Below are 27790 nucleotides of genomic sequence, written 5' to 3'. Positions count from 1 at the left end.
ACAGTTCCTATGGTAACCGACAACCCACTTCTACTCTCCAGTCCTAATGACATCGCCTGCCTCAGAATAGAAACTTTGAAGCGAGGGCACGGGGGCGGGCCTTGCAGCTTATTACGCACGCGCATTCCCTTCTCACTGATTGGCGAGCGCCGTACACTTTCTCCCTTGCTCCAAGAACCCTCTTAGCAACGGTCACTGTTGAGACGGAGGAAGACGCCCCCAGCGGATTGGCTGCACCGGGCCTCTCTGCAGCGTAGATTGGCTGAAGCGTCGATAGAGGGCCAGGCCTTGGCAGCCGCTGCCGGAGAACCGGCTGTCCCAGAACCGAGGCAGGACAGAACCTGTGGTGCCCCGCGGCACAGAGGAGGGACAAGATGATCCGCCGGAAGTCCAGCCAATTCCAGGGACTGAAAATGCAGTCGGAGCTTGAACAGCACTACGAACTGCGGAGAGAACCCAAGAAAGACCTCAGATCATTGGATGAATCGGCCACGCGGATGGGAACAGGTGTGCACACCGAGTCGGGGACCGTGGCTTCGGTGAATGCGGATGAAGATCCTGCAGCCAACTTGTTCCCGGTGAGGACTGGACAGAGTGGTCCGCTCATGAATGTTTATAAAAGGGTTCCCCAGCAGGGCGCCACCTGTCGTTATGCTTTCTAACGTTCAAGATGTTTCCCGGGCTGCCTTGGTGAAGAGACAGGGGTGTGTGACACCCCCTGTTAATATGCTAATGAATAGTACTTAGGGGTCGCTGAAGCCCAGCCCGCCAGCATTGCTCGTAGCTAGTCTTTAAGATGAGAAGGGAAGTTAGCGCGTTCTTAGGCCCGCTAGAGATTCGCAACGGCTCAAGAACTAGGGGCTATGAACAACACAGCTCTGCCTTTCCCAATCCGCTTTCTCTCTGCAGCCGCCACTGCCCCAGCCCCGGATCTGCATATGGTGAGTGTGAAGAGCTTTGGGGGAAAGTTACCCTTCACACTTGTATTATTCCTTTAGGGCTTCCCCACAATCCTGTCAACAGCGACGGTATCCTCATTTTACAGATGAGGAGACTGAGGCCCAGAGATGCAATTACCCGAGATGACTAAGTCAGGTCTCCTGCTGCCCCAGTCCAAAGAGAGTGTGAGAAGAGGGGAGCCAAAGACTGAGAATGTAAATGTAGTATCAACGCCTCTATGGAGCATTGTACAAATGGGGACACTGAGGTTCACAGAGGGAGACTTGCCCAGTTATACAGTAAGGGAGTGGCAGAGACCAGAACTCAAGTTTCCTAACCCTACGCTTTAGAAATGAAGAGGATCATAAGAGTTCATTTTGGCCATACCCTCTATTTACAGATGGAGAAAGTGAGGCCCAGAGAAGGAAGTGACCTGCCTAAGGTTACACAGCAATTTAGTGGAAGGGCCAAACCTCTAACTCAGGTCTCTTGGTTCCCAATCCAATGCTCTAGCCATCATAGCCCTGTCATGAGACTAATGCATAATGGCCACCAACACCTTTTCCCCTCTTTTCCTATGACAGGAAGTACCTGGACATCCATTCCATGCACAGGCTGGAGAAGACAGCCAACGTTGAGGAGATGAGGGAGTATGCGGGGGGAGCAGGGAGGGGAATAAGAGCTAGCTCTTGGGGAAGGCTGGGGCGTGGGTGGGCTGGGAAGGCATGAGGAATGCCTGGTTCCAAAGCCTGTTGTACACTAGTGTGGGGCGGTGAAGGGAGGCCCCGGTTGTCACTCATTCCTTCCTCTCTCCCTCCCAAGGGTGCTGGCCGAGCTGTTGGGGCTAGGCTCTCCTGCGCAGAGCCTGCGGGACGCCATCACCCTGGACCTCTTCTCCCATGCACTCATCTTCTGCCGCCAACAAGGCTTCTCCCTGGAGCAGACATCAACGGCTTGTGCCCTGCTCCAAGATCTTCACAAGGCCTGTATTGGTAAGAGGAGGCCCCCGAAGGCTCTGAGTCCAGGGGAGAGGAAAAGGCTGGCACAAGTGACCAGGGGAAGTAAAAGCAGGATTAGCACCTGACATCTTTGTTCCGTCATCACTAGCAGCAGTATCACACCCAAGTTATTTCACCTTTGAAATCCTCTATTTCCTTATCTATAATAAGGCTACAGCACTAACGTTATGAAACTGTTCTGAGAAATATTATATATAATATATGTAGATATATGCACAGTGCTCAATAAAACAGCTCTTGCTTTACTCCTGGAACTAATTTTCTACAGAATGTTTAACGAGAGCTAAACTATGTATTTCTTGGTTTATTGTCCGTCACTTCCACTAGAATATATGCTTCTTGAGGGCAGGAACTTGTTTGGTTCAGTGCCCAGAACAGTGCATAGTGGGTACTCAATATTTGTTGCCTATATCTTTCTACTTCTAAAGCTCATGCTCAATAAGTAGCTGTTGAGTGACTAAAATGAATGATTATCAGGGAGGGTACTCACTGTCACATCTTGCCTTCCCTCCCAGCAACCCCCTTGGGCAACGTGGAGGAATGTTACCGCTACTTCACCAGTGTTCTTTTTTGCCATGGAATCAGGGTCAGTTTCACTCTCCCCCCAGATAAGGTCTAGCCCAGCCTCCCACCCTCTCTTACACACATGACCCTCATCTTCCTCTGAAGGCCACAGTGGGCTCTTCCTGCTCCTGGATTGCTGGGCACTTGGAGAAAAGGTGAGGGCTTCAGGAGGTGGTCAGTCCTCTAATTCCCAATCATCCCCACAGCGGCCCCCTTTCAGTATCAACCTCTTTAAGGAGGAACAGCTGCTGGCCCTGGCAGATTATGTGGTCAACACCTACTTCCGCCACTTCAAGCTCTACAAATATGTCTTCACACCCCAGGTACTGGGCCATGGACTACAAGAGGCCACCCCGCATCTCCCCCCTTTCCCTCAGTGCAGACGTCTTCCTCCCTCTTCCCAGGTGCGGCTGGATCTATCTTTGACTTACGTGGGGCTACAGGCACCCAAGCTCTGGCCAAAGGATGAGACGGGTAAGGGAGAATGCCGGGGCGAGGGCTGGACTGCGCTGGGGCTGGGTCTGAAGCCTCCTCCTGCCTTCTGGCTTGCAGAGAAAGAAGAGGGCGAAGAGGTGGAGGAGCAGGCAGTCACCCCAGAGGAGGAGGAACCGGAAACAGTGGTCCAGCCAGAGCCAGAGCCAAGTGAGGACCTGGAGGGGTTAGGGTTCCCTGTGACTTTGGGCAGGTGTGAAATGAAGGGTTTAGACCATATCGGGACTTCAGACTTTTTGTTTTAGTCATGGTGTCCTTTCTCCAAATGATTCCTTTATGCAGAAGTCCAAGATGGCAAACAGATAAAAGCACAGCTGCTGGGGGTGAGGCAGGAGTCCCAGAAAAGGATTCTAAAACCAATGACAATAGGGCTTCCCTGGTGGCGCAGTGGTTAAGAATCCACCTGCCAATGCAAGGGACACGGGTTCAAGCCCCGGTCCGGGAAGATCCCACATGCAGTGGAGCAACTAAGCCTGTGCGCCACAACTACTGAGCCTGCGCTCTAGAGCCTGTGAGCCACAACTACTGAAGCCCGCGTGCCTAGAGCCTGTGCTCCACAACAAGAGAAGCCACCACAATGAGAAGCCCGCGCACCACAAGGAAGAGTGGCCCCCGCTCGCCACAACTAGAGAAAGCCCACGCATGGCAACAGAGACCCAACACAGCCATAAATAAATAAATAAAAATTAGAAAAAAAACCCAACCCAATGACAATAGCCAGCACACATTTGACAACACTATGTGCCAGGCAGGCCCCATTTTAAGCATATATATATATATATATACTTTTTTTTTTTTTGCCTGTGCCGTGTGGCTTGCAGGATCTTAGCTCCCCGACCAGGAATCGAACCCGTGCCCCCTGCAGTGGAATTGTGGAGTTGTAACCACTAGACCGCCAGGGAATTCCCACATTTTACATATATTAACCCATTTAATCCTCTCTCAATCCTAGTTGCTAGGTGCTATCATTATCTGCATTTTACACAGAGGAAACTGAGGCATGGAAAGGTTAAGTCACCTGCCTAAGGTCACAAGGCTACTAAGTAGCAATCCAGAAAATGCAGCAGCATAGCTACTCTGCCCATCTTTCTCTCACAGAAGGGCTGGCTGACATTTCCTGAATTGAAGCAACACTGCCACTAGTGTAGCTCCCAGGGGCACCCTGGAAGGTTGTGTTTGCCTGGCTAGGGGCAATCCCTCAGCCCCAGACGGCATCTCTTCTGACCCGTCCCTTCTTCCCTGCCCCTGCAGGCCAGGTCTCCGTCCTCCGGGCCTACATCAAGACCCAGATGAACAAGGAACTGGAGCAGCTCCAACAACTGGTGGAGGAACGGCTCAAAGCCAGTGAGGAAAGGCTCGGCAGCAAGCTGACCGCACTCGAGCGGCCCCTCCAGCTACCTCCAGGCAAAGGCAAGAACAAGACCAAGTGACCCCCAGCGTCTTCCCCAATAAAGGCCTGGACCAAAGTGGCCCTACCCCGCCCCCCTCCTGAGCACCTTCTGGGCTTCCCTGCCAAAGCCAGGCACCAGACACAGGACGCTGGCTCTCCCTGGCGTGTAGCAGGTTTTATTGCATACGTGGCACAGGCAGCATGGATAAGGCCAGGCACGGCACTCTGGGTGGCTCTCTTCCACCTCAGCTCTGATCTCAAAGCCCTGGCCAGTGGGGGTAGGTGTACAGGGCTGGTCTCTATGATAGTTTGATCAGTGGCGGGCCTGGCCAGGCATGGGGGGGCCTGAGGCCAGAGCCCAGAGGAGCTGGAATGATAAAAATCCTCCTCCTGGAGAGTTCTGCTTCCTGGGATTCCTCAGGGCTGAAGTACTAGCCCAGCACCAGCATGGCCTCATCTTCAGTGATAGTAGCTGAGTCCCCCTCCTCTTCAGGGCCCATCATGGGAAAAGGCCCTGGGGGCCGGTGCTGGAAGAGGGCTGCCCGGTTCTGCTGCTCACCCTTCTTCACCCAGTGTCCATAGAGCCGGAAGGCACAGCCGTCAATGAGGCGCCGCACTGGCCGCAGCGCATAAGGGTCCCTCAACAGTGCACTCTTGGTCAGCGGCCGTACACGGTGGGTGCTTAAGGCCACCCGTCCAGCAGCCAGCACTGTCCACACTGCCACCTGGGAAAGGGGGCAGTGTGAGCTCCACTGGCACATCCACCACAAAAAAAATCATGGGACAGAGGAGCAGGCCCAGACCCTGACACTCTCAGGCTTACCCGGAACCGCTGGCGGGGGGTGAGGTTCCAGGGTTGGCTGCCTTCACAGCGCTCAAAGAATGGGTGCTGTAGGGCTTGCTCAGCTGTCAGGCGCTCCTCAGGATCCACCTGCAGCAGCCTCGAGATCTACGGGAAATGCCAGAGCATGAGGGGCAGCTCTTGGGCCTCCCTCCTTGCCCTCTCATGGCCCCAGCTCACCAGGTCTTTCACAGTGTCAGAACGGTCATCCCACTCAGGTGAACTAAACTGGTACTGGCCCTCCATGATCATGCGTAACATCAGGATCTGGCGTCGGTGCCAGAATGGTGGCGAGCCAGCCAGGAGTGTGAACAAGATCACCCCACAGGCCCAGCTGAGAAAGAGACCACAGGCAGGGAGGACTAGGTGAGCGAATGTGTTGAAGGACACTACACAAAGGAGGAGGGAAGGGGGAGACCAGAAACTCACAGATCGACCTCCTTGCCGTAGCCTGGGTGGGTTTCATCCATGGAGCACTTAAGGATCTCTGGTGCTAGATACCCTGGAGTCCCACACAACTCTGGGGAGAGAGGCCTGAGATTGATGGGATGTCACAGCCCCCTCAAGGACCCTTAACACCAGATCTCTGCTGGAGCCTCAACACCACCAGGGCCCCAAGTGTTCCCATTCTGCTCCTGCCTGCCTTCTGCCAAGTCTCGGTATTAGACCCTAGCCCTGCTGAACAATTCAAGGACCCACCAAGGCTCCTGGTGGCCTTCCTGGGAAAACCTGATTTTTAGATTGACTTCAAGGTGCTATCCAACTGTACCACTTGCCTCCCCCAACCCTCCAGCCAACCCACTCCTTACACAACTTTTTATCACGTTTTTACATATATACACACATAGAAAACAAAACTTAAATCTTTTCTGCATTCCTTTCTGCCCAAATCTATTCCTCCTCCTATAATCTCTACTGTGGTTAGTGGAACCACCACTCAACCAAGGGGAATGAGTAGGAATATGGGATTTCTTAAGGCACATTCTGGGTAAATTGTTTAAAACCCTTCCCTGGCTTCCCATCATGGCCTCAGGATCAAGTCTAGATTCCTACAGCACAGAGCCCTCCATGACTTGATCTAATCCTATATTTTTAGTTTCTTCTGGCACCAATTCTTCCATCCCAGCAATTTACAAACTGTGATCCATGGCACACTTCCAAGAGATCTTAATAGGCCTGAATTGAGAAATTGAATTTCTCTTGGGAAATTCATTCCAACTCAAACTATTTACTGAACGCCTACCATGTGCCAAGCACCACACTAGACACAGTGGCGAATTTGATGTGCCCTTACCAAGCTCACCACCTACCAGAAAGCAAACAAATAACAGAGTAAGGCAGGTATCATGAAGTGGGGGAGATATAAGAGCAAAAAGCAAGGGCTCTAACCTGACATAGAGCTTTAAAGTAAAAGCTGAATTATCCAAGCCAAGGGAGAGGCTGGAGTGGGCAGGGGCAAAAATGATTCAGAATAGGGAAGTGTATGTGGCAGCCCAAAGGGACACAAAGCACAGCATCTGGAAGATGTGTAAGTCCACAGATAAAGACCATGAACTCTGGAGTCATACTGCCCAAGTTCAAATCACACCTACGTGACCTTGGGCAAGTCACCTCACCTCATTAAGCCCACTTATAAAATAGAGACACAAATACTATTTCAGAGCTGTTGAGAGGATCTAGAGAAATAAACCATGTAGACTCAGCGTGGTGCCTCACTCACAGTAAGTGCCCAGTGAATGTTAGCTATTAGTAAGTCCAATGCAGAGCCACTGAAGGAGAGGAAGTAGTATATTAAAGGCTCTGAGGAGTCTCACAGTTGAACTTTGTTTAGTTTTCCACTTGCACTAGAAATGGTTGTCACAACAAATGTGTGGGCACCAGGTGAGAAGGGCTGTCGCGCCACACCAGACTCCTCACAGCACCTAAGCAGCACACTGTGGACTCTGCCTCCGCCAGACCCCAAAGGCACAGCTGAGCCCTGCTATCCCTCACTCCCTTTTTTTCCTCCTGCGACAAGCCCTGCCTCCCCAGGCCGAGGTCCGAGCCCCTTCCTCTGTGGGTCCCTACAGCTGAATCAGGTACTCCTTCCTGGCTTCCTGGCATGGCCCCTTGCCTGCTGTGTGCCATGATCTGCTCACTTGTCTGCCTCCAGGTCAGGAAGCCCACATTGATTTGCACACGAGGCTCTGCACCCAGAGGGGACCTGGCAAGCGCTCAATGACCTTCCTTTCCTTGGTACTTGGGACCCAGTTCTCAGACCCAGCCAACCAGCCCCAGGCCTGAGCCTCTTTCCCTCCCAAGCCTCTCAGGGTACCAGGTCCCCTCACCTCGAAGCTTCTCGTCAGGTTCCAAGTGGCAGGAGAACCCAAAATCTGAAAGTCGGATCTGCATATTGTCATCTAGGAGAATATTCTCAGGCTTCAGGTCTCGGTGTACAATGTTGTTGGCGTGGAGAAAGCTCACTGCTTCCAGTAGAGACCTCATGATGGACCTGAGGGAGGCACAGTCTCCTTTGCTTCTCCCTGCCCCGCCCCACCCCTGCTCATCCCAGGGGCTGCAGGCTCAGCCATTACCTGGTTTCCTTTTCTGAGAGGGCCACCTTCTCTGTGAGATAGTCAAACAGCTCTCCCTTCCGCATCCTAAGGGATAGGAGGGGTTGGGAGATAGGTGCACCTCACAGTGGCGGCTGAGAAAAGAAGCCAGTGCTCACAGAAAATACCATGGAAAAGGCCAGTAAAGAGATCCCTCTGTAGACAAATGAAAGGGTCTCGAGACAGAGCACTCCAAGAGTGAACCGGATGTCAGGGGCACTTTGGCCCAATGGGTTGGCCGTCGAAATATCTGCACTGTGCCACAAGGGGGCTATTTTAGCAAGAATAAGTGCCTTGTGATAATAATCATTTACAGGAAGTCTGTGTTATCTGAGAATACACTCAAAAAACGCCTTTTGAAGTGAATCTATTTAGACCACGGACCAAAATTTTACAGTTAATAGTAGCAAGAAAGTTGAATGGGACTTTATTTTGAATTTTGCTTATTTTATCTTGTCTTTAAAAACTGAGGCTATAATTGCAACTCTGCGTCAATCCTTGAAATAAAGAACACATCAGGTTCTTCAAAGTTGCATGGTGGTGTAACAGATACTTCCCACTTCCCCTCGACTCTTGCAGAGGGTCATTTCTGTCTGAAGACTTTGTAAATTTCTTCCAAGGGCCTCTCTTAAACATCTGGTATCCAAACCATTCTCTTTTGAAGTACCTTTGCAACTGGTTTGCATTATAGCACTGTATAATATCTGACATTCAGCTTTAGACCGACCAGAAAAAGAATTGATGGGCAGAGAGAGACTCCAGTGGAGGGTGTTGAACACCGGGCGACTGGTGAGGGAGAGTCTGTTTATAAGTGGTCAGCTCATGGATGAACATTCTCCTCCTAAAACAGGGTCTCATGAAGACCCTTTGTACTTAGCTGGTCACTATGACTCTTGAAGAACTTGCCTCAATCTGGGCACCTAGGGAGAAGGGCCAGAGCCCTGAGCTGGCAGGCAGGCCTGAGCGGGAGCAGAGGAAGGTGTGAGCAGGGTGGTCTTCAGCCCACTGTGCTGTAAGGCTGGGGCCATGCATGGAAGTGAGGAGGAGGCTTCTCGATTGGGGCCGGGAGATACTCACAGGTCAAACACCAGGAACATGAAGCTAGAAGACTCGTAGGAATCGATGAGAGTGACTGGGGAAAGAGGCAGAAAGGCAAAGAGACAGAGATGGAAAGGAGCAGATGCACATTAAAGGGCCTTTTCCACCCTGAGGCAGCAGTGGGCTGTTACTGGGAAGGAAGGAGAACCAAAGGAGGCAGTAGGGACCCAAAGGCTGGCCACACTTTGAGGTGCAGCGGAGCCAGGAGTAAGGGAGCAGAGGCGTGGAGGCAGTGCTGGGGGAAGTGGGCTGTGGGCAGGGCTAACAGGAGCAGGGAATGCAGCCTCACTGATGTGGGGGTGGCCGGCGACCTGGCGAAGGATGTGTGTCTCTCGCCGCGTGGCTTCTCGCACCTCCTCCAGCTGCTCAGGACTCAGCCGCTCAGCTGTCACCTCCATGATCTTCACTGCAAACTCACAGCCAGTAACTCGATGAACGCAACGGCGGACTACAGAGCTCACTCCTCTGCCAGAGTCAGACAACACACAAGTCAGGGCCTCCTACTCTCTCATTTCCACGCAGAGTAGAGCCTCGGCAGCCTCACACCCACTATGCCACACTCTGGAAACCCATTTAGACAACAGGGCGAACTCCCAAGGAGCTCACCCTGGCCTGCAGGAGCTTCACAGCAGCCTCAGCAAGCAACCTGGGCACCCAGCAAGGTGCAACACAAAGCTCATAGGGCAGGCAGGCAGGGGTCCTGGGTTCCAGTCTCTGCCACTCCCTCCATGGGTGAGCCTAGGCACTGGGCCCCAGAACCTGCCCCTTGCCCTAGAACCCCACAAGGAGAAAGTGGGAAGGCTCCCTCCAGATTTTACCCACGTCCACGGTTACCCCATCTAAATCCCAAAGTTCCCTTACAATACCTCAAGTGAAGGAGGCTCCAAATAAATATTGGGCCACTGACCAGAAGACCAAAGTTGAGAAGTAGGAGATCTTGGTTTAGGCCCCAAATCTGTCACTAATTAACCTCCAAGTGACCCACTGACATAAGATCTCTGGGCTTCCACTTCACCTGCTCTGAAATGTAGCCAACAATATCTTGAAGGGATGCTGAAAGGCGTTAATGAGGTAGAGACAGGAAAGCCCATTTGGCTTTGTAAAGACAAAGTCCTAGGGAATTCCATGCAGTCCAGCGGTTAGGACTCCACGCTTCCACTGCAGAGGGCTCGGGTTCGATCCCTGGTCGGGGAACTAAGATCACACAAGCCGCATGGCACGGCCGAAAAAAAGAAAAAAAGACAAAGTCCTAGACAGGGATCTCCTTGCTTGGGCTCTGTCACCAACTCTGTGTGACCCTACAAGTATTTCAGGCTAAGGTGCAAATCTCTCCAGGATCTGACCTCATACCACATTTCGCATGCTGCTTCCCTGGCTGCCCTTCACATAACCTCACTGCTGTGCTCCCAGGGCCTCCTTGCCTTTATGTAACTCCTTTTGCTTGAAATGCCTGTCACCCACATCTCTGGTTCAATCAGTGGATGCAAACTATTGACCCTCCAGGCAAACACAGCCCACAGATATATTACACTGTGGTCAGTGCATTGTTATTTACAAGTCTGAATTCACATATCTTAGTTGGAACAAGAACGCTCCAGCTGCCACAATGCTCACCACTTCCTACTCTTTTACTCTTGGCCACTTCACAGTTTTCATTTTCTGCCCAACTACTAAGGGCACCTGAGTTTGAGGTCCCTGGTCTTATTATTACTCATCTTTTAATGAACCTCTGAGAATTTGTGGAAAGCTGGAGACCTCTGCCACATATATCCAACATTTTTATTATTTCGGGGCGGGGGGGGGTGGTCAAAGATCCTTTGAAGTCATAGAGCAAAGAATCCCCGCTTTAAGGCCCAAAATGAATGCTGCGTCTACCAATTCTTTGTTTATTCTCCAGGAGGGAGGGACCACTCCCTTCGCTGGTATCCTATAGCATTTTACCTGTAGGAGCATTCCCCTTTTTTTTTTCTTAATTTATTTATTTTATTTATTCTTTTTTTTTTTGGCTGCATTGGGTCTTCGTTGCTACGCGTGGGCTTTCTCTAGTTGAGGCAAGCGGGGGCTACTCTTCGTTGCGGTGCGCGGGTTTCTCACTGCAGTGGCTTCTCTTGTTGCGGAGCATGGGCTCTAGGCAGGCAGGCTTCAGTAGTTGTGGCTCGTGGGCTCTAGAGAGCAGGCTCAGTAGTTGTGGCGCATGGGCTTAGTTGCTCCTTGGCACGTGGGATCTTCCCGGACCAGGGCTTGAACCCATGTGCCCTGCATTGGCAGGCGGATTCTCAACCACTGTGCCACCAGGGAAGCCCCTACCTGTAGGAGCATTCCCTTTTAATTAAGCCTTCCTACTATGTGTCATGACTATCTACATGGGAAACCTGGGTCTTCAAAGTCCAAACTCTTCCTACTGATGCACCCCAGTACCTTGTTCTCTGCCCACCCCTTAAATGTTAAGACTTCCCCAGGATCCCATCCTTGGCCCTGTTCTCAGGCTACATACACTCTCAGTAATCTTATCCACCTCCATGACTTCAACATTCATGCCCAGATTGTCTACCCCACCTCCCGCCATTTTTTTTTATTTTTGGCCGCACCACACAGCTTGCGGGATCTCAGTTCCTCAACCAGGGATTGAACTCGGGCCATGGCAGTGAAAGCCCGGAAACCTAACCACTAGGCCACCAGGGAACTCCCCCAGATGTCAGGCCAACACATCTTACTGAATGAATTGCTTCCCAAGGATCCTAGAGACCTCTCACTGTCATCATGACCACTGAACACTTCATCTTCCCGACACTAGCTCAATTCCTGATCTCAATTAATAGCAATGCCATTCAATCCGACTCCCAAACTAGAAACCCTGGTGCCATTCTTGGCTTCGCCCTCTCCTTCACAATCTACCACATCCAACCAGTCCAGCCCATCTTGTATTATCTCTCAAATCTGTTTCCTAGTACTCCATCCCCACCACCACGATGGTCTCCTAACTGATCTCCCTGCTGCTAATCTCAACCACTGCCATCTATCTGCCACACTGCTTTGAGAACTAGCTTCTTAAAACAGCCCCAATCGTGTCATTCGCTGCTTAAAAACTTCCCTGTTTAAATTCTTTACTAAGTTCTGTGTCCCCTCATTCCTCAGCAGTACCCCTAAAGCAACTGTCCTCTTTTTAAATGATACCTAATACTTTCAACCTTACAGTTACCTGTGGAATGCATTCAAAATTCTTGTTTTCTTTCCATACTGCCTCCCTATTACTTACAAGATAAAAATCAAATCCGAATTCCTTCATCTGTCACTCAAGGCCTTCACCAACTTCTTAGTCTCTTTTCAGCCTCATCCCTGGCTATAACCCTGCTCTTCAACCTTTGTTTCAGTGACTTATAACTCATCACCAATTTCCAGAATGTGTCAAGCTCTTTTAAAGCTTCAGGTCTGAAATTGGTACTCTGGAAAAAGTAATTTAGTTAGAGTGTGCAGGTAATTTACTGTGCAGGAAAAACAAGAGGGAAAAGGTAGAAGAGAGAGACGAGGGATGATGCTACCACAGTAATTTTGGAATGAAATGATAAGGACCCTACTCTCTGATCTGCCTTCTTCAAAACTGGTCCTTCTGTGCCCTTGGCAGTGGAACCACTGTTTTTACCTAAGGGCTCTTCCTAGCCTCAGTGCATCTTCCCTCCCCTGGTCCTGAAACCTTGCAGCATCTCAGGACTTGGATCTCAGCTCTCTTCTTTTCCCAATATTCTCTCTTCCCTGTGACCTCCATCCAGACCCAGGGGCTTTTTTTTTTTTTTCAATTTTGGTCACGCCGCGCGCAGCATGTGGGATCTTAGTCCCCTGACCAGGGATCAAACCCATGCCCCCTTCAGTGGAAGCACAGAGTCCTAACCATTAGACCGCAGGGAATTCCCCCCAGGGGCTTTAAATACCAACTATGTGCAAATGCTTCCTGCTACGCTGTCTCAAGCCTTGATTTCTCTCCAGAATTCCTGATTCCAACAACCTTTTTGACATCTCCATGTGCTATCTAAAAGGAGTCTGAACAAATCTAATGGTCACACCCCCATTGGATTTCCTGGCCTCAGCAGCATGTGTCACAGCAGACCACGCCAACCTTCCAGAAACATACTCTTCCTTTTTTTTTTTTAAAGTTGGTGGTTTTTTAAATTAATTAATTAATTTGTTTATTTATTTTTGGCTGCGTTGGGTCTTCGTTGCTGCGCGCGGGCTTTCTCTAGTTGCAGCGAGCGGGGGCGCTACTCTTCCTTGCGGTGTGCGGGCTTCTCACTGCCGTGGTTTCTCTTGTTGTGGAGCACGGGCTCTAGGCGCGCAGGCTTCAGTAGTTGTGGCACGTGGGCTCAGTAGTTGTGGCTCACAGGCTCTAGAATGCAGGCTCAGTAGTTGTGGTGCACAGGCTTCACTGTTCTGTGGCATATGGGATCTTCCTGGACCAGGGATCGAACCCATGTCCCCTGCATTGGCAGGTAGATTCTTAACCACTGCGCCACCAGGGTAGTTCCAAACATAGTCTTGTGTTTGTCTTTTTAACTCACAGATGGCATCTCTGTAGTTTCCCTTGCTGGCTCCTCCTTCTCTAACTCCTTAATGGTGACACGCCCCACGGTCTGAGCCTAGGCGTCTTTCACTACTCTACATTTCTCTTGCCAACTACTATCTATATGCTGATGCCTCCCAAGTTAACATCTCTACCCCAGCGCTCTTGCTTGAGTTCCAGACTCACATGCCCACTGGACAGCTCCAGTTGGTGGAACTCTTGACTTGCTCACACCTCCCTCCAGACTGATCTTCCCCAGTCTTCTTCATTTCAGTAAATGGTACTCAAGCACTCAAATCCAAACCTTAGAATTTATTCTTGTTTTCTTCCCTTTCCCTTGTGGTCCATATCCAATCCTTCAGGAAATTGTATCAAGTCTCCCTTCAAGCCATCACCTAAATTATCCACTTCTCTCCATCTCTACCACTACCACTCTAGTCTAAACCATCACCATCTCTAGCCTGAATGAATCAGTAGCTTCCTAGCTGGTCTCTATGCTTCCATTCTTGCCCCTCTCCTATCCACTCTCCACATAAGAGCCAGATGATCTTTTTTAAATGTAATAACACACCTGTATTGAGCACTCACCATGTGCCAGGACGTGTCCTAAGAGTATCATATTAACTCTTTCTATCCTCACAGCAACCTACAAGGTAGGCTCTTTTTCTAATTCTCCCATTTACAATGGAGAAACTTTGAGGCATAGAAAGATTAGGTTCCTAGGCCCCAAGTCACAGAAATGTAAATCAGATCATATTACTACCCTACTGGAAACCACCAGTATCACCAGAATAAACTTTACATTCCTTATCCTAGGGAATTCCCTGGCGGTCCAGTGGTTAAGACTTTGCCTTCCAACGCAGGGGGTGCGGGTTCGATCCCTGGGGAGCTAGGATCCCACGTGCCTTGCGGCCAAACAACCAAAACATAAAACAGAAGCAATATTGTAACAATCAATAAAGACTTTAAAGACGGTCCGCATCAAAAAAAAATCTTAAAAAAAAATTCCTGGGGCTTCCCTGGTGGCACAGTGGTTGAGAATCTGCCTGCCGACACAGGAGACACAGGTTCGAGCCCTGGTCTGGGAAGATCCCACATGCCGCGGAGCAACTAGGCCCGTGAGCCACAACTACTGAGCCTGCGCGTCTGGAGCCTGTGCTCCGCAACAAGAGAGGCCACGATAGTGAGAGGCCTGCGCACCGGGATGAAGAGTGGCGCCCCGCTTGCCGCAACTGGAGAAAGCCCTCGCACAGAAACGAAGACCCAACACAGCCATAAATAAATAAATAAATAAATAAAAATTAAAAATATGAATATCTGCTTAAAAAAAAAAAATTTCCTGGAACTTCCCTGGTGGCGCAGTGGTTAAGAATCCGCCTGCCAATGCGGGGGACACGGGTTCGAGCCCTGGTCCGGGAAGACCCCACATGCCGTGGAGCAACTGAGCCCGTGCCCCACAACTACTGAGCCTGCGCTCTAGAGCCCACGAGCCACAACTACCGAAGCCCACGCACCTACAGCCCGTGCTCCGCAACAAGGGAAGCCACCGTGATGAGAAGCCCGTGCACCGCAACGAAGAGTAGCCCCCACTCGCCGCAACTAGAGAAAAGCCCGAGGCAGCAACAAAGACCCAACACAGCCAAAAATAAATAATAAATAAATAAATAAATTTATTTTTAAAAAAATTCCTTATCCTGGCCCAAGGCTCTACATAATCCAATCTCTATTTACCTCCCCAACTTAATTTCCTCCACCTTTTCCCACTCTTACAACATTCTAGTCACTATGATCTTCTATCTATTGCTTGAATAGGCCCTTTCCTATCTTGAGCCTTTGCACACGGCAGTTCCCTCTGCTCGGAATATATCCTGCCTCAGCTCATGACCTGTTCATTCTCATCGTCCAAGTCTCAGCTCCATTAATTACTCTTGTTCCATAACCCTATTTATTTTCTCCCTAACACTTACAATGAACTTTAACTTGTTTTCGTGTTTACTGTCTCTCTCTACCACTAGAACATAAACTCCAGGAGAACAGAAACCTTGTAAGATGTTAAGGTGTGGGTCTTACATCTCCAGTGCCTAGCACAGTGCACCCAGCACATTGTACATGCTTAGGAAACCTTGATGAATAAATGTATCGGCCACTGCCTCTACAGGTGACGGCTTCCTTCTATTTGGTGTGTGCTGAACTCCTACTCATCCTTCAAGACCCAAATATCACCACTTCTGGGAAGCTGTGGTTTTCTGAGACCCAGCAGCACTTTTCACACAGCCTGATACTTTTTATACGTTCATGTGTCTCCTTCAGTCACATCACTTGGAGTACCTCCAGGGCATAAACATCTCTTCTACCCTCCCCATATTTACCTTTGTGTCTGGCACCCAGTAGGTGCTTGAATTATGTTTCTTGAACACATAAATGAATGAATTCGTGAAAAAATGGGGGCTGACCCAGAATAAGAGTCTAGCCACCAAATGTTCCTCCACTCACCACTGACCCTTCCCATTTAGAACTCTTCACCCCTCAGAGGGAACTGTGTACCCTGGCTAGGACCTGACCTCTCTGGACCTCTGTTTCCCTGCCGTGGGCTCACCTGCCAATGACGTCCTTAGGGTCGTACTTCTGGTAAAACTCCTTGGCCGCAGCCCAGTCGGGCAGCTCATCCTCCGGCCCCATGTCCAGCGTCATTTTGAAGTAGGTGGGGGCCTGTGTGGAGGAAACGGAGGGCAGTGAAGGCAGGGAGGCCCACAGGCTCTGAGAGGACGAACATCGCGGCTCGCGGAGGCGCAGCCCTTGCGGCTGGGGAGCCAGGATCCTGTGGGATGGGGACGGGGTGGGGGAAGGACAGGGACTAGGGAGACCCCACGAAAGGGCCTTAGGGGTCGGGACGGGATGGCAAGGCAGGGAGGGGGGCGGGGGATAGGAAGGGAAAAGGTGCGGAGGAAGAGGGGAAGGGGCACTCCGGCTGGTGGCTGTTGCTGCGCAGGCGCACTTGGGCGAGCGCTGGGAGGGGGCGCGGGGTCTCGCGCGGGCTCACCCGCGGGGGCGGGGAGAGAAGTCAGAGTCGACGCGAGGCCGCCCTTTCGCCGGGTTCGCCTCTAGTCCCTTACCTTATCCACAGGCAGTGCCGGCGACAACCTCAGGCCCCGCCCCCATTCTGTCCGCCAATGGCCAGCGCCACCCGAAGACTGAGGTTCAAAAACCCTTCCGATTGGAAACTGGTAGTCCAATAAGAAGCCGACAGTCCCGAGGCTGGCGCGGGAGTTGGAGCTCGGAGTTACCTGAGGTTGCGACGCTAGGGCGGGGCTTCAGATACGGCCAATCAGGGCACGGCATCTGCAGGGGCCAGCAGGGGGAGGAGCTTATTGACCAGTGGGGCTGGAGGCCTGGAACGGGACCCGGAAGTTAGATTTACCGGTAAGTGTGACCTTCGTGTAGCCGGGACGCGGGACTCGCTGCGCCTCCGACTCCCGGACTTGGGCATGGTCCCCTCAGTCTCTCAGAATCCCTATCTGAATTCGGCTTTTAAAAATATTAGCAGCCTAGTCCAAAGCGCCTGCTTTGAGGGGCAGAGCATGCAGCTTGGACCTCAACTTGGCTGCTTGGTACGAACTTGTACGAGCCACGGCCCGTCAGCCAGAAGAGGCTTTCTCGTACTGTGGCTGCTCCGACTCTTGAATACCTCCAAAGCCCTAGTGCTCACCATCTGGGGTTATACATTTTCCCAGTCTTCCACCGCCACCTCCCGAAAGCCTTGGGGAATATCACACTTTGTTCGAAGCCTACCAGGTTATGAGATTCTGCCAGGAGCGACTCACTTCATAAATCTTCTCAGTGCACAGCTCAACCCTGGCATTCACTTACTCATTCAACAAATATTTGTTGAGCGTCTAAGAGTTAGACTAATAGCAATGAAAAAAAATAAGGTCCCTACCCTTGTGGAGGTTGTGTTCCAGGAGGCAGAGAATGAATTCATTTAATCTTCTATCTTAGAAATGTCACTTTGGGATTGCAAGCATGTAAGAGGAGAAAAACGAATCCAAGTAACTTTTTAAGAGTACTTTGACCTTATACCATTAATCTAAAGACAAAATAGTTGCGAAGAAATCTTGTACTTTACTTAGTAGACTTGTTGTTTGGTAGCATAATGGGATAATTATTTTGAAATTGAGCAAATGAATAAACATTGATGTAGTTGGCAGCCTAGATTCTTACTGTGGGAATATGGAATCTGGAATAGGGAAAGGAGAGCACCTTATGATTGATTGAAATTGAAGGTATGATTTTAAGAAGTTATTTTAGATAAAATTAGATATTTTCTAGCTCTAACCTCTGAAAGGGCCTAGAAGCAATAATGTCCCAGCAGAGTGAGCAAAGCTAGTGTCTAGATACTGATTTCAAAGTAACAGTCCTCAATAAAAGGAACCAGGGCTCCTTGGGACAAATGGCCAATTCCCAGGCTGGAGCAGAGAAAGTACAAGATGAGCCTGGAATAATTCGTGCCAGAAAGCAAGTGAAGAAAGATGGGGACTTAGACACAAGAACCAGGTTGAAATCAGGGACAAAAACGATAATGAGACTGAGAGGGCTATGAGGGAGCCTTCTGATGTACTAGAAATGTTCTGTTCACCTAGGTGGTGATTACACAGGTGTGTTCGTGTAAAAACATTCACCATTCGGCACACATAAGATCTGTGTACTTTACTGTAGGTAAATTATACCTCAACAAAACAATTTAAGAAGGCTAATGACAGTTATGGATATAACAAATTGAATTTAAAAACAATCTGAGACCATACTGACACTGAAAATTGTAAATAAATAAATGAAAGAGAAAAAGACCTTCTTTATAGTAGAATGCCAACTAATAAGTATAGAAAGAATGATAAAGTTAAATCATCAACATTTTGTAAGCCTCAGAATAACTGACTTGGGCAAAATGGGCATTAAAGTTACTGGTAAAAATTTGCTGAGGTATTTATACAGGTAACTTTTTTTTTTTTTTGGTAAATTTATTTATTTATTTATTTATTTATTTTATTTTTGTCTGCGTTGGGTCTTCGTTGCTGCGCGCGGGCTTTCTCTGGTTGCGGTGAGCGGGGGCTACTCTTCATTGCGGTGCATGGGCTTCACACTGTGGTGGCTTCTCTTGTTGCAGAGCATGGACTCTAGGCTCTCGGGCTTCAGTAGTTGCAGCACGCAGGCTCAGTAGTTGTGGCGCACGGGCTTAGTTACTCCACGGCATGTGGGATCTTCCCGGACCAGGGCTTGAACCCGTGTCCCCTGCGTTGGCAGGCGGATTCTTAACCACTGCGCCACCAGGGAAGTCCCTATACAGATAACTTTTTAATTACAAAGGAAAAAAAGTATCTTTACCTCTGCAGAAATCTGACAGACACTACCTTAAAATCAAGTTGTCAATGTTACCTCCACCAATAAAAGGGCAAATTGACATAGGCCTCTCGATGTGATGTATTGAGGACATACAGCTTATGTAATATTTCAGCCAAAAATGCATAACCTGAATTCAGTCATAAGAACCCAAATTGAGAGACATTCTACAAATGGCCTCACCTCAAAAATGTCATGAAAGACAAAAAAAGAAAGGGTGAGGACCTACTAAAAATTGAAGAATGCTAAAGAGATATGACAAACTAAATGCAGTAAGTGTTCCCACACTGGACCCTAAAGCAAAATTGCTATACAGGACATTATTGGGACAACTGGCAAGTTTGAATATGGACTATATATTAGAAGATAATATTGTACTGATGTTAACTTCTCTGAATTATATAATTGTACTGTAGTTATGTGAGAGAATATCCTTGTTCTTAGGAGATATAGATGATGAGGTATTTAGAGATGAAGGGCCTTCAACTTACCCTCAAATGATTCAGCAGTAACAATTATGTATATTTACAAAGATATAAAGCAAATATGGTGAAGTGTTAAACATAAATCTAGGTAAGAGTACACGAGTTCATTGTACTGTTATTGTTCTATAGATTTGAAATTTTTTCAAAATAAAGAGTTAAAAAATAGCAAGACCTCATGTAATCAGTTTGGGGAAATGGGATATTCTAGTTAAACTGAAGCTGCTAATTAATCAAATACTAGCTTTAAAAATTTTTTGTAAAAAATCTCTCTAAAATGAGTTATCCTGATGCCCAGGCAGCACCTCACACAAATTAAATCAGAATCTCTGGGGGGGTAAAGCTCAGGCATAAGTTACTTTTTAAGGCTCCCCAGGAGGTTCCATTGTGAAGTCAAAGTTCAGAACCACTGCTGTTTATATGGCTTCTACCCATTGTTGTAGTTCTAACCTCTGGACCAACAATGGATTCCCTTCACTTTTTCTTCCTGAAACACTTTGGAACACTGAAAACAACCATCATGTGCCCCTCCTTCCCCTTTAATCTTCAGTGTGCAACATCTCTAATTCCTTTAGGTGCTCTTTTGGTCTCTCTGCTGGTGAAATAACCCCAAAATTTCATTCCCAGGGTACATGTACTTCAAAAAACATGTACAAGAATGTCCAAAGCAGCATGATTCATAATATCCTAATGGGAAACGTTCCAAAAGTCCACTAACAGAAAATGGGTAAATTGTAATATAGTCATATAATGGAATACAATACAGTAATGAAAACTACAGCTACACCAAATATTGATCAATCTCACAAGCAATGTTAAGTAAAAGAAGGAAGACATAAAAAGAATACATATGATTCCATTTATATAGTGTTCAAATGCAGGCAAAACTAAACTACATTGTTAGAAGTCAGAATACTTGTGGGTAACAAACAGAAAGTTACCTGTGGGAAGAAACGAAGGTGTAGTGATTGGGAAGGGTATAAAGGAGGCTTTGGAGTGCTGGCAATGTTAAATTGGTTAAATTGACTGAATGGTGGTTTTTCAGATGTTTTCTTTGTGTTAACTTATTGAGCTGTATATTCTGTTTTGGATATTTTGCTTTATGTACCTCACAATTTTAAAAATGTTTAAAATATTATCACAAGGCCCAAGATAAAGGATATGAAAATTCATTATAATCATACAAGTTTCTACATACAGGGTGGTGGTTGCTATTATCCAATCCTTTCACTCCTCTCTCAGCTCTGGAACTAACTGTCTAGGTTGAATTCCAGCTCTGCCACTTACTAGCTGTGTGACCTTGGATAATCTGTGCCTGTTTCCTCAACTATAAAATAAAAACAGTAGTACCTACTATTGAGTGATTTTGAGGACTGAAGAAGTTAAGAAATATAAAATGCTTATTAGCACACAGCCTGGAATATAGTAAGCACTCAATAACTAGTAGCTGCTGCTACGACTTTTCCACTGTGGCTTAAGGGTCTCTGTTGATAGGTAAGGGAGAAGCTTGGGTCTTTCCAAGAAGGGAAACTTCCAGAAGAAGAAGGAAAAGGGGGAAAAAAATCCTTTCCTCCTCTTGAAGCTCCTAGGTAAGGGGAGATGCAGGCTTCTGCCATCAGTCAGATGTCCAGTCTGGCTCTCACTAAGGGCCCAGGGAAAAGCAGGGGAAGAACAATTAGACAGGAGCATTTCGCCACTAAAAAAGATTTTTATTACAAAACAAATACTAATAAAATCAGGCCTGGGCTTCAACCCCACCTCCTAGAGGCCCCTAGGATGGAGGAGATTGGGGGGAATAGGGGATGGTGGGCACTGAAAGAACAGAGCAGGCTGACCTCCCCTCATCAGTCTCAGCTGCTGCCTCTCTCTTCCAAAGCCCTTTGAGAGAGGCACCATCCTTCCAGCCAGGAAGTACCATTGTTGGCACCAGACCCTAGCAATGCCGCATTGCAGGATCCAGGATGTCTCGGCTGACTCTCAGCAAAGGCCAGCCAGGGTCACTCAGCCTGGGCGATGGCGTAGGAGAGCAGCCATAGAAGCAGCGGGCCCAGAACAAGGACAGCAAGCCAGACGGCAAAGCTGGCCAGGATGAACCTCCGGGCCCGGGCCCCCCAGTGCACTGCCTCCTCCAACCGGCCTGCCTTATGCCGCTCTTCCGCCTGTGGGGGCAGGTTTTTGGTTAGGTTCTCCCCCTGCTTCTGCCCCAAAATGCCCACTGCCCCACTCCAATCCTATATCCTCATCTTGGCTCAAAATCTCACACCCAAACCCTCCACCTCCCTTTCCAGTTTCTAACTCTCATGTCTCAACTGCAAAGTAAGGTACCCACTCTGCTCTGCCTCCTTTTCAGGACGGCTGTTGTTTGCTCAGAAGATCACATATGGGAAAATACTTTTCATTTTATTCCCCATCCTTTTCTACTCATTTCAGATTCATTCAGAATTTGGAATTCTTGGCAAGAAACAGTGAGCAATCTTGGAGTATTTCACTCATGTCCAACCAAACAACACTCCATTCTCATTAGCCCAATGGGCCTCATCTTTTTCATTAAGGATTCTTTTTATGATTTTGCCCTAATGAAACCCAGAAATTATGATGATAAGAAAACAGTTTGATAAAAATACAACTAGGGTCGAGGAAATTCCAAAAGGTACACGCGCAGTTTCTGTTAGATGTTTTGAAATGGTGAAGCCCTCTCAAAAACTTCATAGCTTCTTCTGAACTCCTATAGATTGTTCTAGTTACTGCTCGGCTGCCCTGAGTCTTGCCCCTTCCCATTCATCCTCTTTATAGGCCTTGAGAGTGGACCTTACTGCAACACAAATCTGACCATGTCATTCTCCTTTGCAAAAATCCTTGAAAGGCTCCCCAGTACTTCCCAGATAAAGCTGAAACTCCTAAGCACAGCACTGGAGGCTCTTGGGAATCTGGATCCTCTGGCTTCATCTCTCACTATTCCTTACTGGTTCAGTCATGCTGAACTAACAGTCCAGGTTGACTTTGTATAGGCTGCCTGTGCTCCCTTCGCCTGGAATGTGCTTTTACCCTTATTCACTCATCCTTTAAGATTACTTTCTTTTTACTCCCTTAGGATGCCTTTCCTGTCACCTACTCTATTATACACATACATGTACTTACATACATATACATACACATACATAGCTCCTGGAATACCCTGTGCTTCCTCTATCATAGTACTGATGAGCTGTATTCCATTAATCATTACCTATTTTCACAGCCATCTCTTTTGCTAGACTGTGGGCCCTTTGACGGCAGGAACCATGTCTTATTCCTATTTCTGGCACCAGGCCCACAGCCAGGCTCTGGCAGGCACTTATTAATTGTTTGATCAATGTAGATAGATCAGGTATACAGAACCATTGCCTTACTACACCCACAGCCCTGCTCCCATAGGAATTGCTTTCCTCACCTTGATGGCAAATACAAGGGCCACGACTCCCAGGCAAGAGCAGCCACATATAATGCTAGTAGCTGCCAAGTAGCGGAGGCGGAGCGAGCAGCAGCGAATGGGGGATGGAGAACGAGCAGCTTCCGTGTTGCTCACCAAGCTCTCCACTGCCTTCTCCTCGTCCTCCATCACCTGTGGGCGATACAGTCAAGACACTTGTAAGCCCAACAACTGAACCACTGGTAGAGTCTTGCTCAGACTCTACCCGTCTCTCTGATCATGTCATGGCCTAGTCGAACTCTCAGGAATGCTGCCTTACCTGGGGAATTCCCCTAGTGACTCATAGACTGAGAGGAAATGTGTGTCTGGAATCCTTTTTCCTCAGCCTAAGGTTCCCAGTCTTTAAAGGCAAGCTGGTATGAATGTAGCATTATCTGTATTACTTACTGTTTTGGCAAGTGGGGAAAAGCAAAATGACAGGTGCATGCTGAGAGGCAGTAGAAAAACACAGAATCTCAAAAACTGCTAGGAGTCTGAGACTACCCAATTCAGTGATTTTAAACTGTATTTCAAAGGGCCCTGAAGTTCCTTAGAGGCTGCCCTCAAATATTAAGGAGGAATCAGAGAATGGCATCCTAGGTCCTGTACTCCACTTTAAGAAAATCAGCCATTTCATGTGAAAACACAGTCCTGGGGATGGGGGAAAGGAGGGGAAAAGTACCCATCTAAGCTCTCTTTGTAGCTGAGGAAACTCAACTTCAGAAACACCTCACCCTCCCCAAATCAGAGCCTCCCTTGCTATGCTCCCTTCCACCTCCTCTCTCCATTTTACCCAGGTCATACAACACAATCAGATTAACACCGAGTCCAAATGACCTCATAAGCCACACAGAAACCTGCATGATGATGCCCTACTTAATCATTTCTCATCTCCCTATTTCCCAAGCCCTCAGAGCCCTGGCATCAAACTGCCTTTCTACCTTCATCCCCAACCATTCCCCTTCATCCTAGACAAAATGAAAACATTTGCAGTTCTCAGAACACAAGTAACAAAGGATAGGAAAGGTTAAAGAGAAGAGGCAAGACAAGAGCCAAGAATGATATGTGCCACAAAGCTGCAGGAGAATGGATATGAGCAAAGAACTGAGATGAGGTAAACAGTACAGTCATCAGGGGAGAACACAAGGAGAGGGTCCAGGGAATTGAGATCAGAGAAAATGTAAAAACAAACGGAGACTCTTACCTGGCTATAGGCCTTGAGGAACTGTGAGTTTCGGCTCCTGCCTCAGGTTTGATTTGGCTTGGGTGGAGATGGAGCTGACTCAGGGCTCCAAGCCAAGCCCAGGGGTGAGGTTGGGTGGCCAGCCACCATCCGAAGAGCCCCAGAAGCTCGGAAGGGGGTGTGGCTGATTCAAACCAGTCTGGCTAGATGGAGTAACTGGAGGTAGAATGCCTGCCTTCTGGAAAGGGAGTGAAAGCACCTGAGCAAGAGGGATTAAAGCAGGGAAAGTCTGAGGCATCAGATAGCTCCCAAGGAAAGTCCAGCAACCAAGGGAATAGAAGGGAGGAGAGGAAAAGTATGAGTCTGAATGACTTAAAATTGAAACTTTAGGGAAAGGTACCCTACCAGATAAGATTTGCCATTCTTCCCTCTTCTTGCGTGGAGATTTCTGCCTCAAAGATACATAATTCTGAGTTAGAGATCAGGTACTAGGGTCTTAGCAAGAGCAAGAGAGAAGAGAAAAATGATACCCAAGTTCCCACCCAACCCTCCACCAGACCAGAAAATCAGAAGCCTCCTTACGCGGATGCTCATACAGAAACTAAGTTTATTATTTTTTTCTTCTTAAAAAAAAAAAAAAAAAAAAAAGGAAAAAAGAAAAAAAACTCATTGTAGAGAGAAGCCCCTCCCCCTTCCCCTAAGGGTGGGGGGCTGTGAAAGATAGCTGGGGAAATCAAGTACAAGGGGGTGGGGACAAAGACTATCTTGCCACCCTTAACACTGCCCAGCCATGTGGGGTGGAAGGGAAGGGGATATGTGAAGAGCCCCGTTTCCATGACAACCAGTTGCCTACCCCCTACTTTGGTGGAAAGAAGGGAGAAGGCCCCTATGTCTCCCTGGAGGATTCCCCCCTCAAAAGACTTCAAGTAGTGGTTAAGAGTCAGGCCTGGTCATGGAGGGAGAGGGGCCATGGCAGAAAGCCTAGGTGAAGGGGGGCAGCCCACTCACGTCTTGGCTTTACGGCCTCTGTGACTAATGGTAGGGCCAGCCAAGTGGGGAGGGGCGCTGCTGCGCAAGATACGCTGGTCCCCTTGGTTGGTGGCCCCACCAAGCCGGCGGGGGCCAGGCCGGCGCCGTGGGGTCCCATCCCCTTCCTCCTCCTCACCTGAGGCTTCAGCCTCAGACTCCTCTAGTGAACCCTCAGGCCCCAGGGGACTTGGGGGCTGCAGGCGGCTCCGCTTTGCCAGCCCAGGACCACCGCCAACTGGGGCCCCTGCCCGTTTGCGAGGCACCTTCTCAGTCTCTAGTGGGGGAACTAGAGACCCTGGACGCAGCCGGGTCGAGCGCAGTTTTGGAGCCAATGAGACCACGGGAGGTGTCAATTCTAACCCGCCTGGCCCACTATCTGCTAAATCCAGATCATCCTGAATTACAGCTACTACCATGGACCCTTCACTCTTTCGTCCCCTCATTCCTTCTGCTTCAAGACGTAAGCGGGCCAGGCGGGTGAGGGGGCGGCTTCCATCCTCATCAGATGAACTACCCTCACTCTCCCCCTGGCCCTGGGGTTGCCGCTGCTTCCCCAATCCACAGCTCTCAAGGACAGAAGAGCTGTCGCGGTCCAAGACAGGGAGCTGGCTGGGCCGAGGTGATGGTGGATTCTTGGGAGGTCGGCCCCGCTTCCGCTTGGGTGGGGATGTTGAAATGGTGAGAGTGGTGACAGTGTTGGCGACAGTAGCAGTGGGACAGGCTAGGAGTGGTGGGAGTGGTGGCAGGGGTGGCGGTATCGGGAGTGGCTGTGTCCGGCTCTCTAAGCTGCCATCCCCTGGAGAGGAAATGGTCCCAGGAATGGGCAAATCTCGGGCCTTAGGGGGCCGCCCACGCCTTCTTTTCTCCACAGGTGATAGGATGACAGGCTCGGGTCTATGAACTGGCTGGGGTCCAAGAGGCTGGGGCCCAGGAATAAGCTGGGGTGCCAGGACAGGCTCCGCAACAATAAGGGTCTCAGCCCCAGGGACTGAGTCAGCCCCATTGGTTTTTCCCTTAGAGGTGGATGAAGGTGCCTCATCCACCCCTCGCCCAGCATCTGCTGGAGACCTGTTCTTCTTGGGGGGCCTCCCCCTGCGACGTTTCACGGCAGGAGGGGTGATGGCAAGTAGTGCCCCTTCTCCATTTTCTGGGCTGCCCCCACCAGTCAGCCCCAGCTCAATGCGACGGCGAGCTATGAAGGGCTGCTGGGTTGGGGTGGGCAGTGTGGATGGGGGAGCAGCTTCACAGGGACCACTGGTGGGAGATGAGGATTCTGGCCCCGACATGCTGCGGGTAGATGGGCTTCCCGGGCTGGCACCAGTCTCAGAGACCCCAGGCACTAGGGTGCTGGCAGTTCCCCGCTGCTGTCGCCGTCGCCTCACCAGTTCCTTTTCCTCTACCACAGTCACTAGCCGTCCTGGCAGCTTGCGAAGCACTTTGGGACCTGGAGGCTGCCCTGGCCGACCAGCCCCCTGACCCCTAATTTCTACATCGGCACTGGTGCGACGCCGAGGGGGCCGAGCAGGCGAAGGACCCTCAGGTGTGGAGGTGGCTGAGGATGAGGTTGATGGGGCTGCGACCTCAGCTGAAACAAGTTCCTGTGGTTTCTCTGGGGTAGACGTTGGGGTCTGGGCCTCCACCAGCTCTTCTGAGTTCTTGTCAGCCTCCAGTGGCTCCTGAAGTAGCTCATCAGATGCTGCTGAGGGTGGGAGCTCCAGCCTATTGCTCTCACTCAGACACGTGGCCACTTCCTCACCATCAGGCAGCACTGAGAGGATGGTCGCCTCGGCAGGCTCGGGCACCTCCTGCTCTTGACCGTTGGGGACGCTGCCAGCTGCCAGGTTTGGGCTAGGTGCAGAAGAGGTGAGAGAAAGGTTCTTCTCTGACATAGGCAGGATCTCAACAGCAACTGGCAACAGATCCTTAGGGGGCACAAGAGTAATTGGGGAAGTCTCGGAACTGGCCATATCAGCCAGCTCCAGGGACTCAGTAGATGCCATTGCTTGTGCACACAGCTCTGCCTCAGGCCCCATGCCCAAGGGGAGGTTGGTGACTGGTGGGGAAATGGGCACAGAAGGTAGACCAAGCAAGAGAGGGGAGGAAGGAGTTAAGAGAGAAGTTTGGGCTGGAGGTGGGGTATGAGCTGGTGGAGGGGTACAGGCAGGAGGAGGGGTACAGGCAGAAGAACAAGAGGGAGGAATCTGTGCAGAAGGAAGAGGGGGAGAAGGCAAGATATGGACAGGAAGCATGGTTATTGGATTTGGGGCTGAAATGGGGATTGGGGCAGAGACTGGGGCAGGGACTGGGGCAGGAATTGCAGCAGGAGCTGAAGCTGGAGTCGGTCGAGGCCTAGGCGCTGGCCGGGGAACTCGGTCCCTGGCAGGGCTGCAGCGGGGGGGTGTGGAGGTGCTGCGGGTATGATGCGTGGATGTGACAGGAGTGTGGTTTGCCCCTTGAGTTTCAGCCCGGGCTCCACGAAGACGCTCACTGACGCGAGTCCCTGGCCTTTCGGGGGCCTTGGCCTTCTTACTGCGCCGGTGGCTGCCTCCACCAGTCCCACAGGAAACCTCATCCCCAGCCCCTGGCCCCTCCTCCTCCTCCTGGGGTAGGCGGAACACCTCCTCCTTCGCTTGGTCCAGGTCCTTGCGGGCAGCTTCCACTTGCTCCTACCAAAAACAGAGCCCAAGGAGTGGTCAGAGGGAGGCAAGCGGCATGGGGAGTGGGTGGAAAGCAGCCATTTCCACTTCTATCCCCACCCCCATACTCAC

General features: G+C 49.8%; 4 protein-coding genes across 16 annotated transcripts in view; 1 reads left to right on the top strand and 3 right to left on the bottom strand.

Annotated features, from left to right (window-relative positions):
* The first annotated feature begins 179 nt into the window (after positions 1-179).
* CFAP119 (cilia and flagella associated protein 119) lies at positions 180-5481 on the top strand. Of its 5 annotated transcripts, none has more exons than XM_061209565.1 (9): positions 180-578; positions 910-941; positions 1524-1589; positions 1762-1931; positions 2474-2544; positions 2729-2845; positions 2927-2996; positions 3075-3164; positions 4266-5481. In XM_061209565.1, the coding sequence occupies exons 1-9, from the start codon at positions 375-377 to the stop codon at positions 4442-4444; spliced, it is 999 nt and encodes a 332-aa protein (XP_061065548.1). In that variant the 5' UTR covers positions 180-374; the 3' UTR covers positions 4445-5481. The 5 variants fall into 5 exon arrangements, with proteins under 5 accessions (XP_061065548.1, XP_061065549.1, XP_061065550.1 ...); XM_061209566.1 differs by having other exon boundaries at positions 4271-4450; XM_061209567.1 differs by lacking the exon at positions 2729-2845.
* Positions 4554-16648, bottom strand: PHKG2 (phosphorylase kinase catalytic subunit gamma 2). Of its 3 annotated transcripts, none has more exons than XM_061209561.1 (10): positions 16600-16648; positions 16083-16195; positions 9224-9399; positions 8914-8968; positions 7819-7884; positions 7573-7736; positions 5675-5765; positions 5426-5579; positions 5228-5353; positions 4554-5129 (listed from the first exon to the last, which is right to left on the bottom strand). In XM_061209561.1, exons 2-10 carry the CDS (start codon positions 16175-16177, stop codon positions 4836-4838), a joined length of 1221 nt encoding a protein of 406 aa, XP_061065544.1. In that variant the 5' UTR covers positions 16178-16195; positions 16600-16648; the 3' UTR covers positions 4554-4835. The 3 variants fall into 3 exon arrangements, with proteins under 3 accessions (XP_061065544.1, XP_061065543.1, XP_061065545.1); XM_061209560.1 differs by lacking the exon at positions 16600-16648 and adding an exon at positions 16527-16596; XM_061209562.1 differs by lacking the exons at positions 7819-7884; positions 16600-16648 and having other exon boundaries at positions 16083-16448.
* Positions 16649-21061: 4413 nt separating this feature from the next.
* On the bottom strand, positions 21062-24514 carry TMEM265 (transmembrane protein 265). The gene is made up of 3 exons (XM_061209572.1): positions 24015-24514; positions 22793-22963; positions 21062-21521 (listed from the first exon to the last, which is right to left on the bottom strand). Exons 2-3 carry the CDS (start codon positions 22958-22960, stop codon positions 21360-21362), a joined length of 330 nt encoding a protein of 109 aa, XP_061065555.1. The 5' UTR covers positions 22961-22963; positions 24015-24514; the 3' UTR covers positions 21062-21359.
* Positions 24515-24557: 43 nt separating this feature from the next.
* SRCAP (Snf2 related CREBBP activator protein) overlaps positions 24558-27790 on the bottom strand; it is a 33249-nt gene continuing 30016 nt past the window's right edge. For 5 of the 7 annotated variants that reach the window (XM_061209536.1, XM_061209540.1, XM_061209539.1 and 2 more), the window contains exon 33: positions 24558-27688. In XM_061209536.1, the coding sequence (XP_061065519.1) occupies positions 24998-27688 (2691 nt within the window). In that variant the 3' untranslated portion in view covers positions 24558-24997. The remainder of the gene's footprint in view (positions 27689-27790) is intronic. The other 2 variants (XM_061209541.1, XM_061209542.1) reach the window with 2 other exon arrangements.

Source organism: Eubalaena glacialis, chromosome 13 (genome assembly GCF_028564815.1).
Source record: "Eubalaena glacialis isolate mEubGla1 chromosome 13, mEubGla1.1.hap2.+ XY, whole genome shotgun sequence".
NCBI lineage: Eukaryota > Metazoa > Chordata > Mammalia > Artiodactyla > Balaenidae > Eubalaena > Eubalaena glacialis.
The sequence above is the reverse complement of the archived record's forward strand: the minus strand, read 5'-3'. Positions and strand labels throughout refer to the sequence as shown.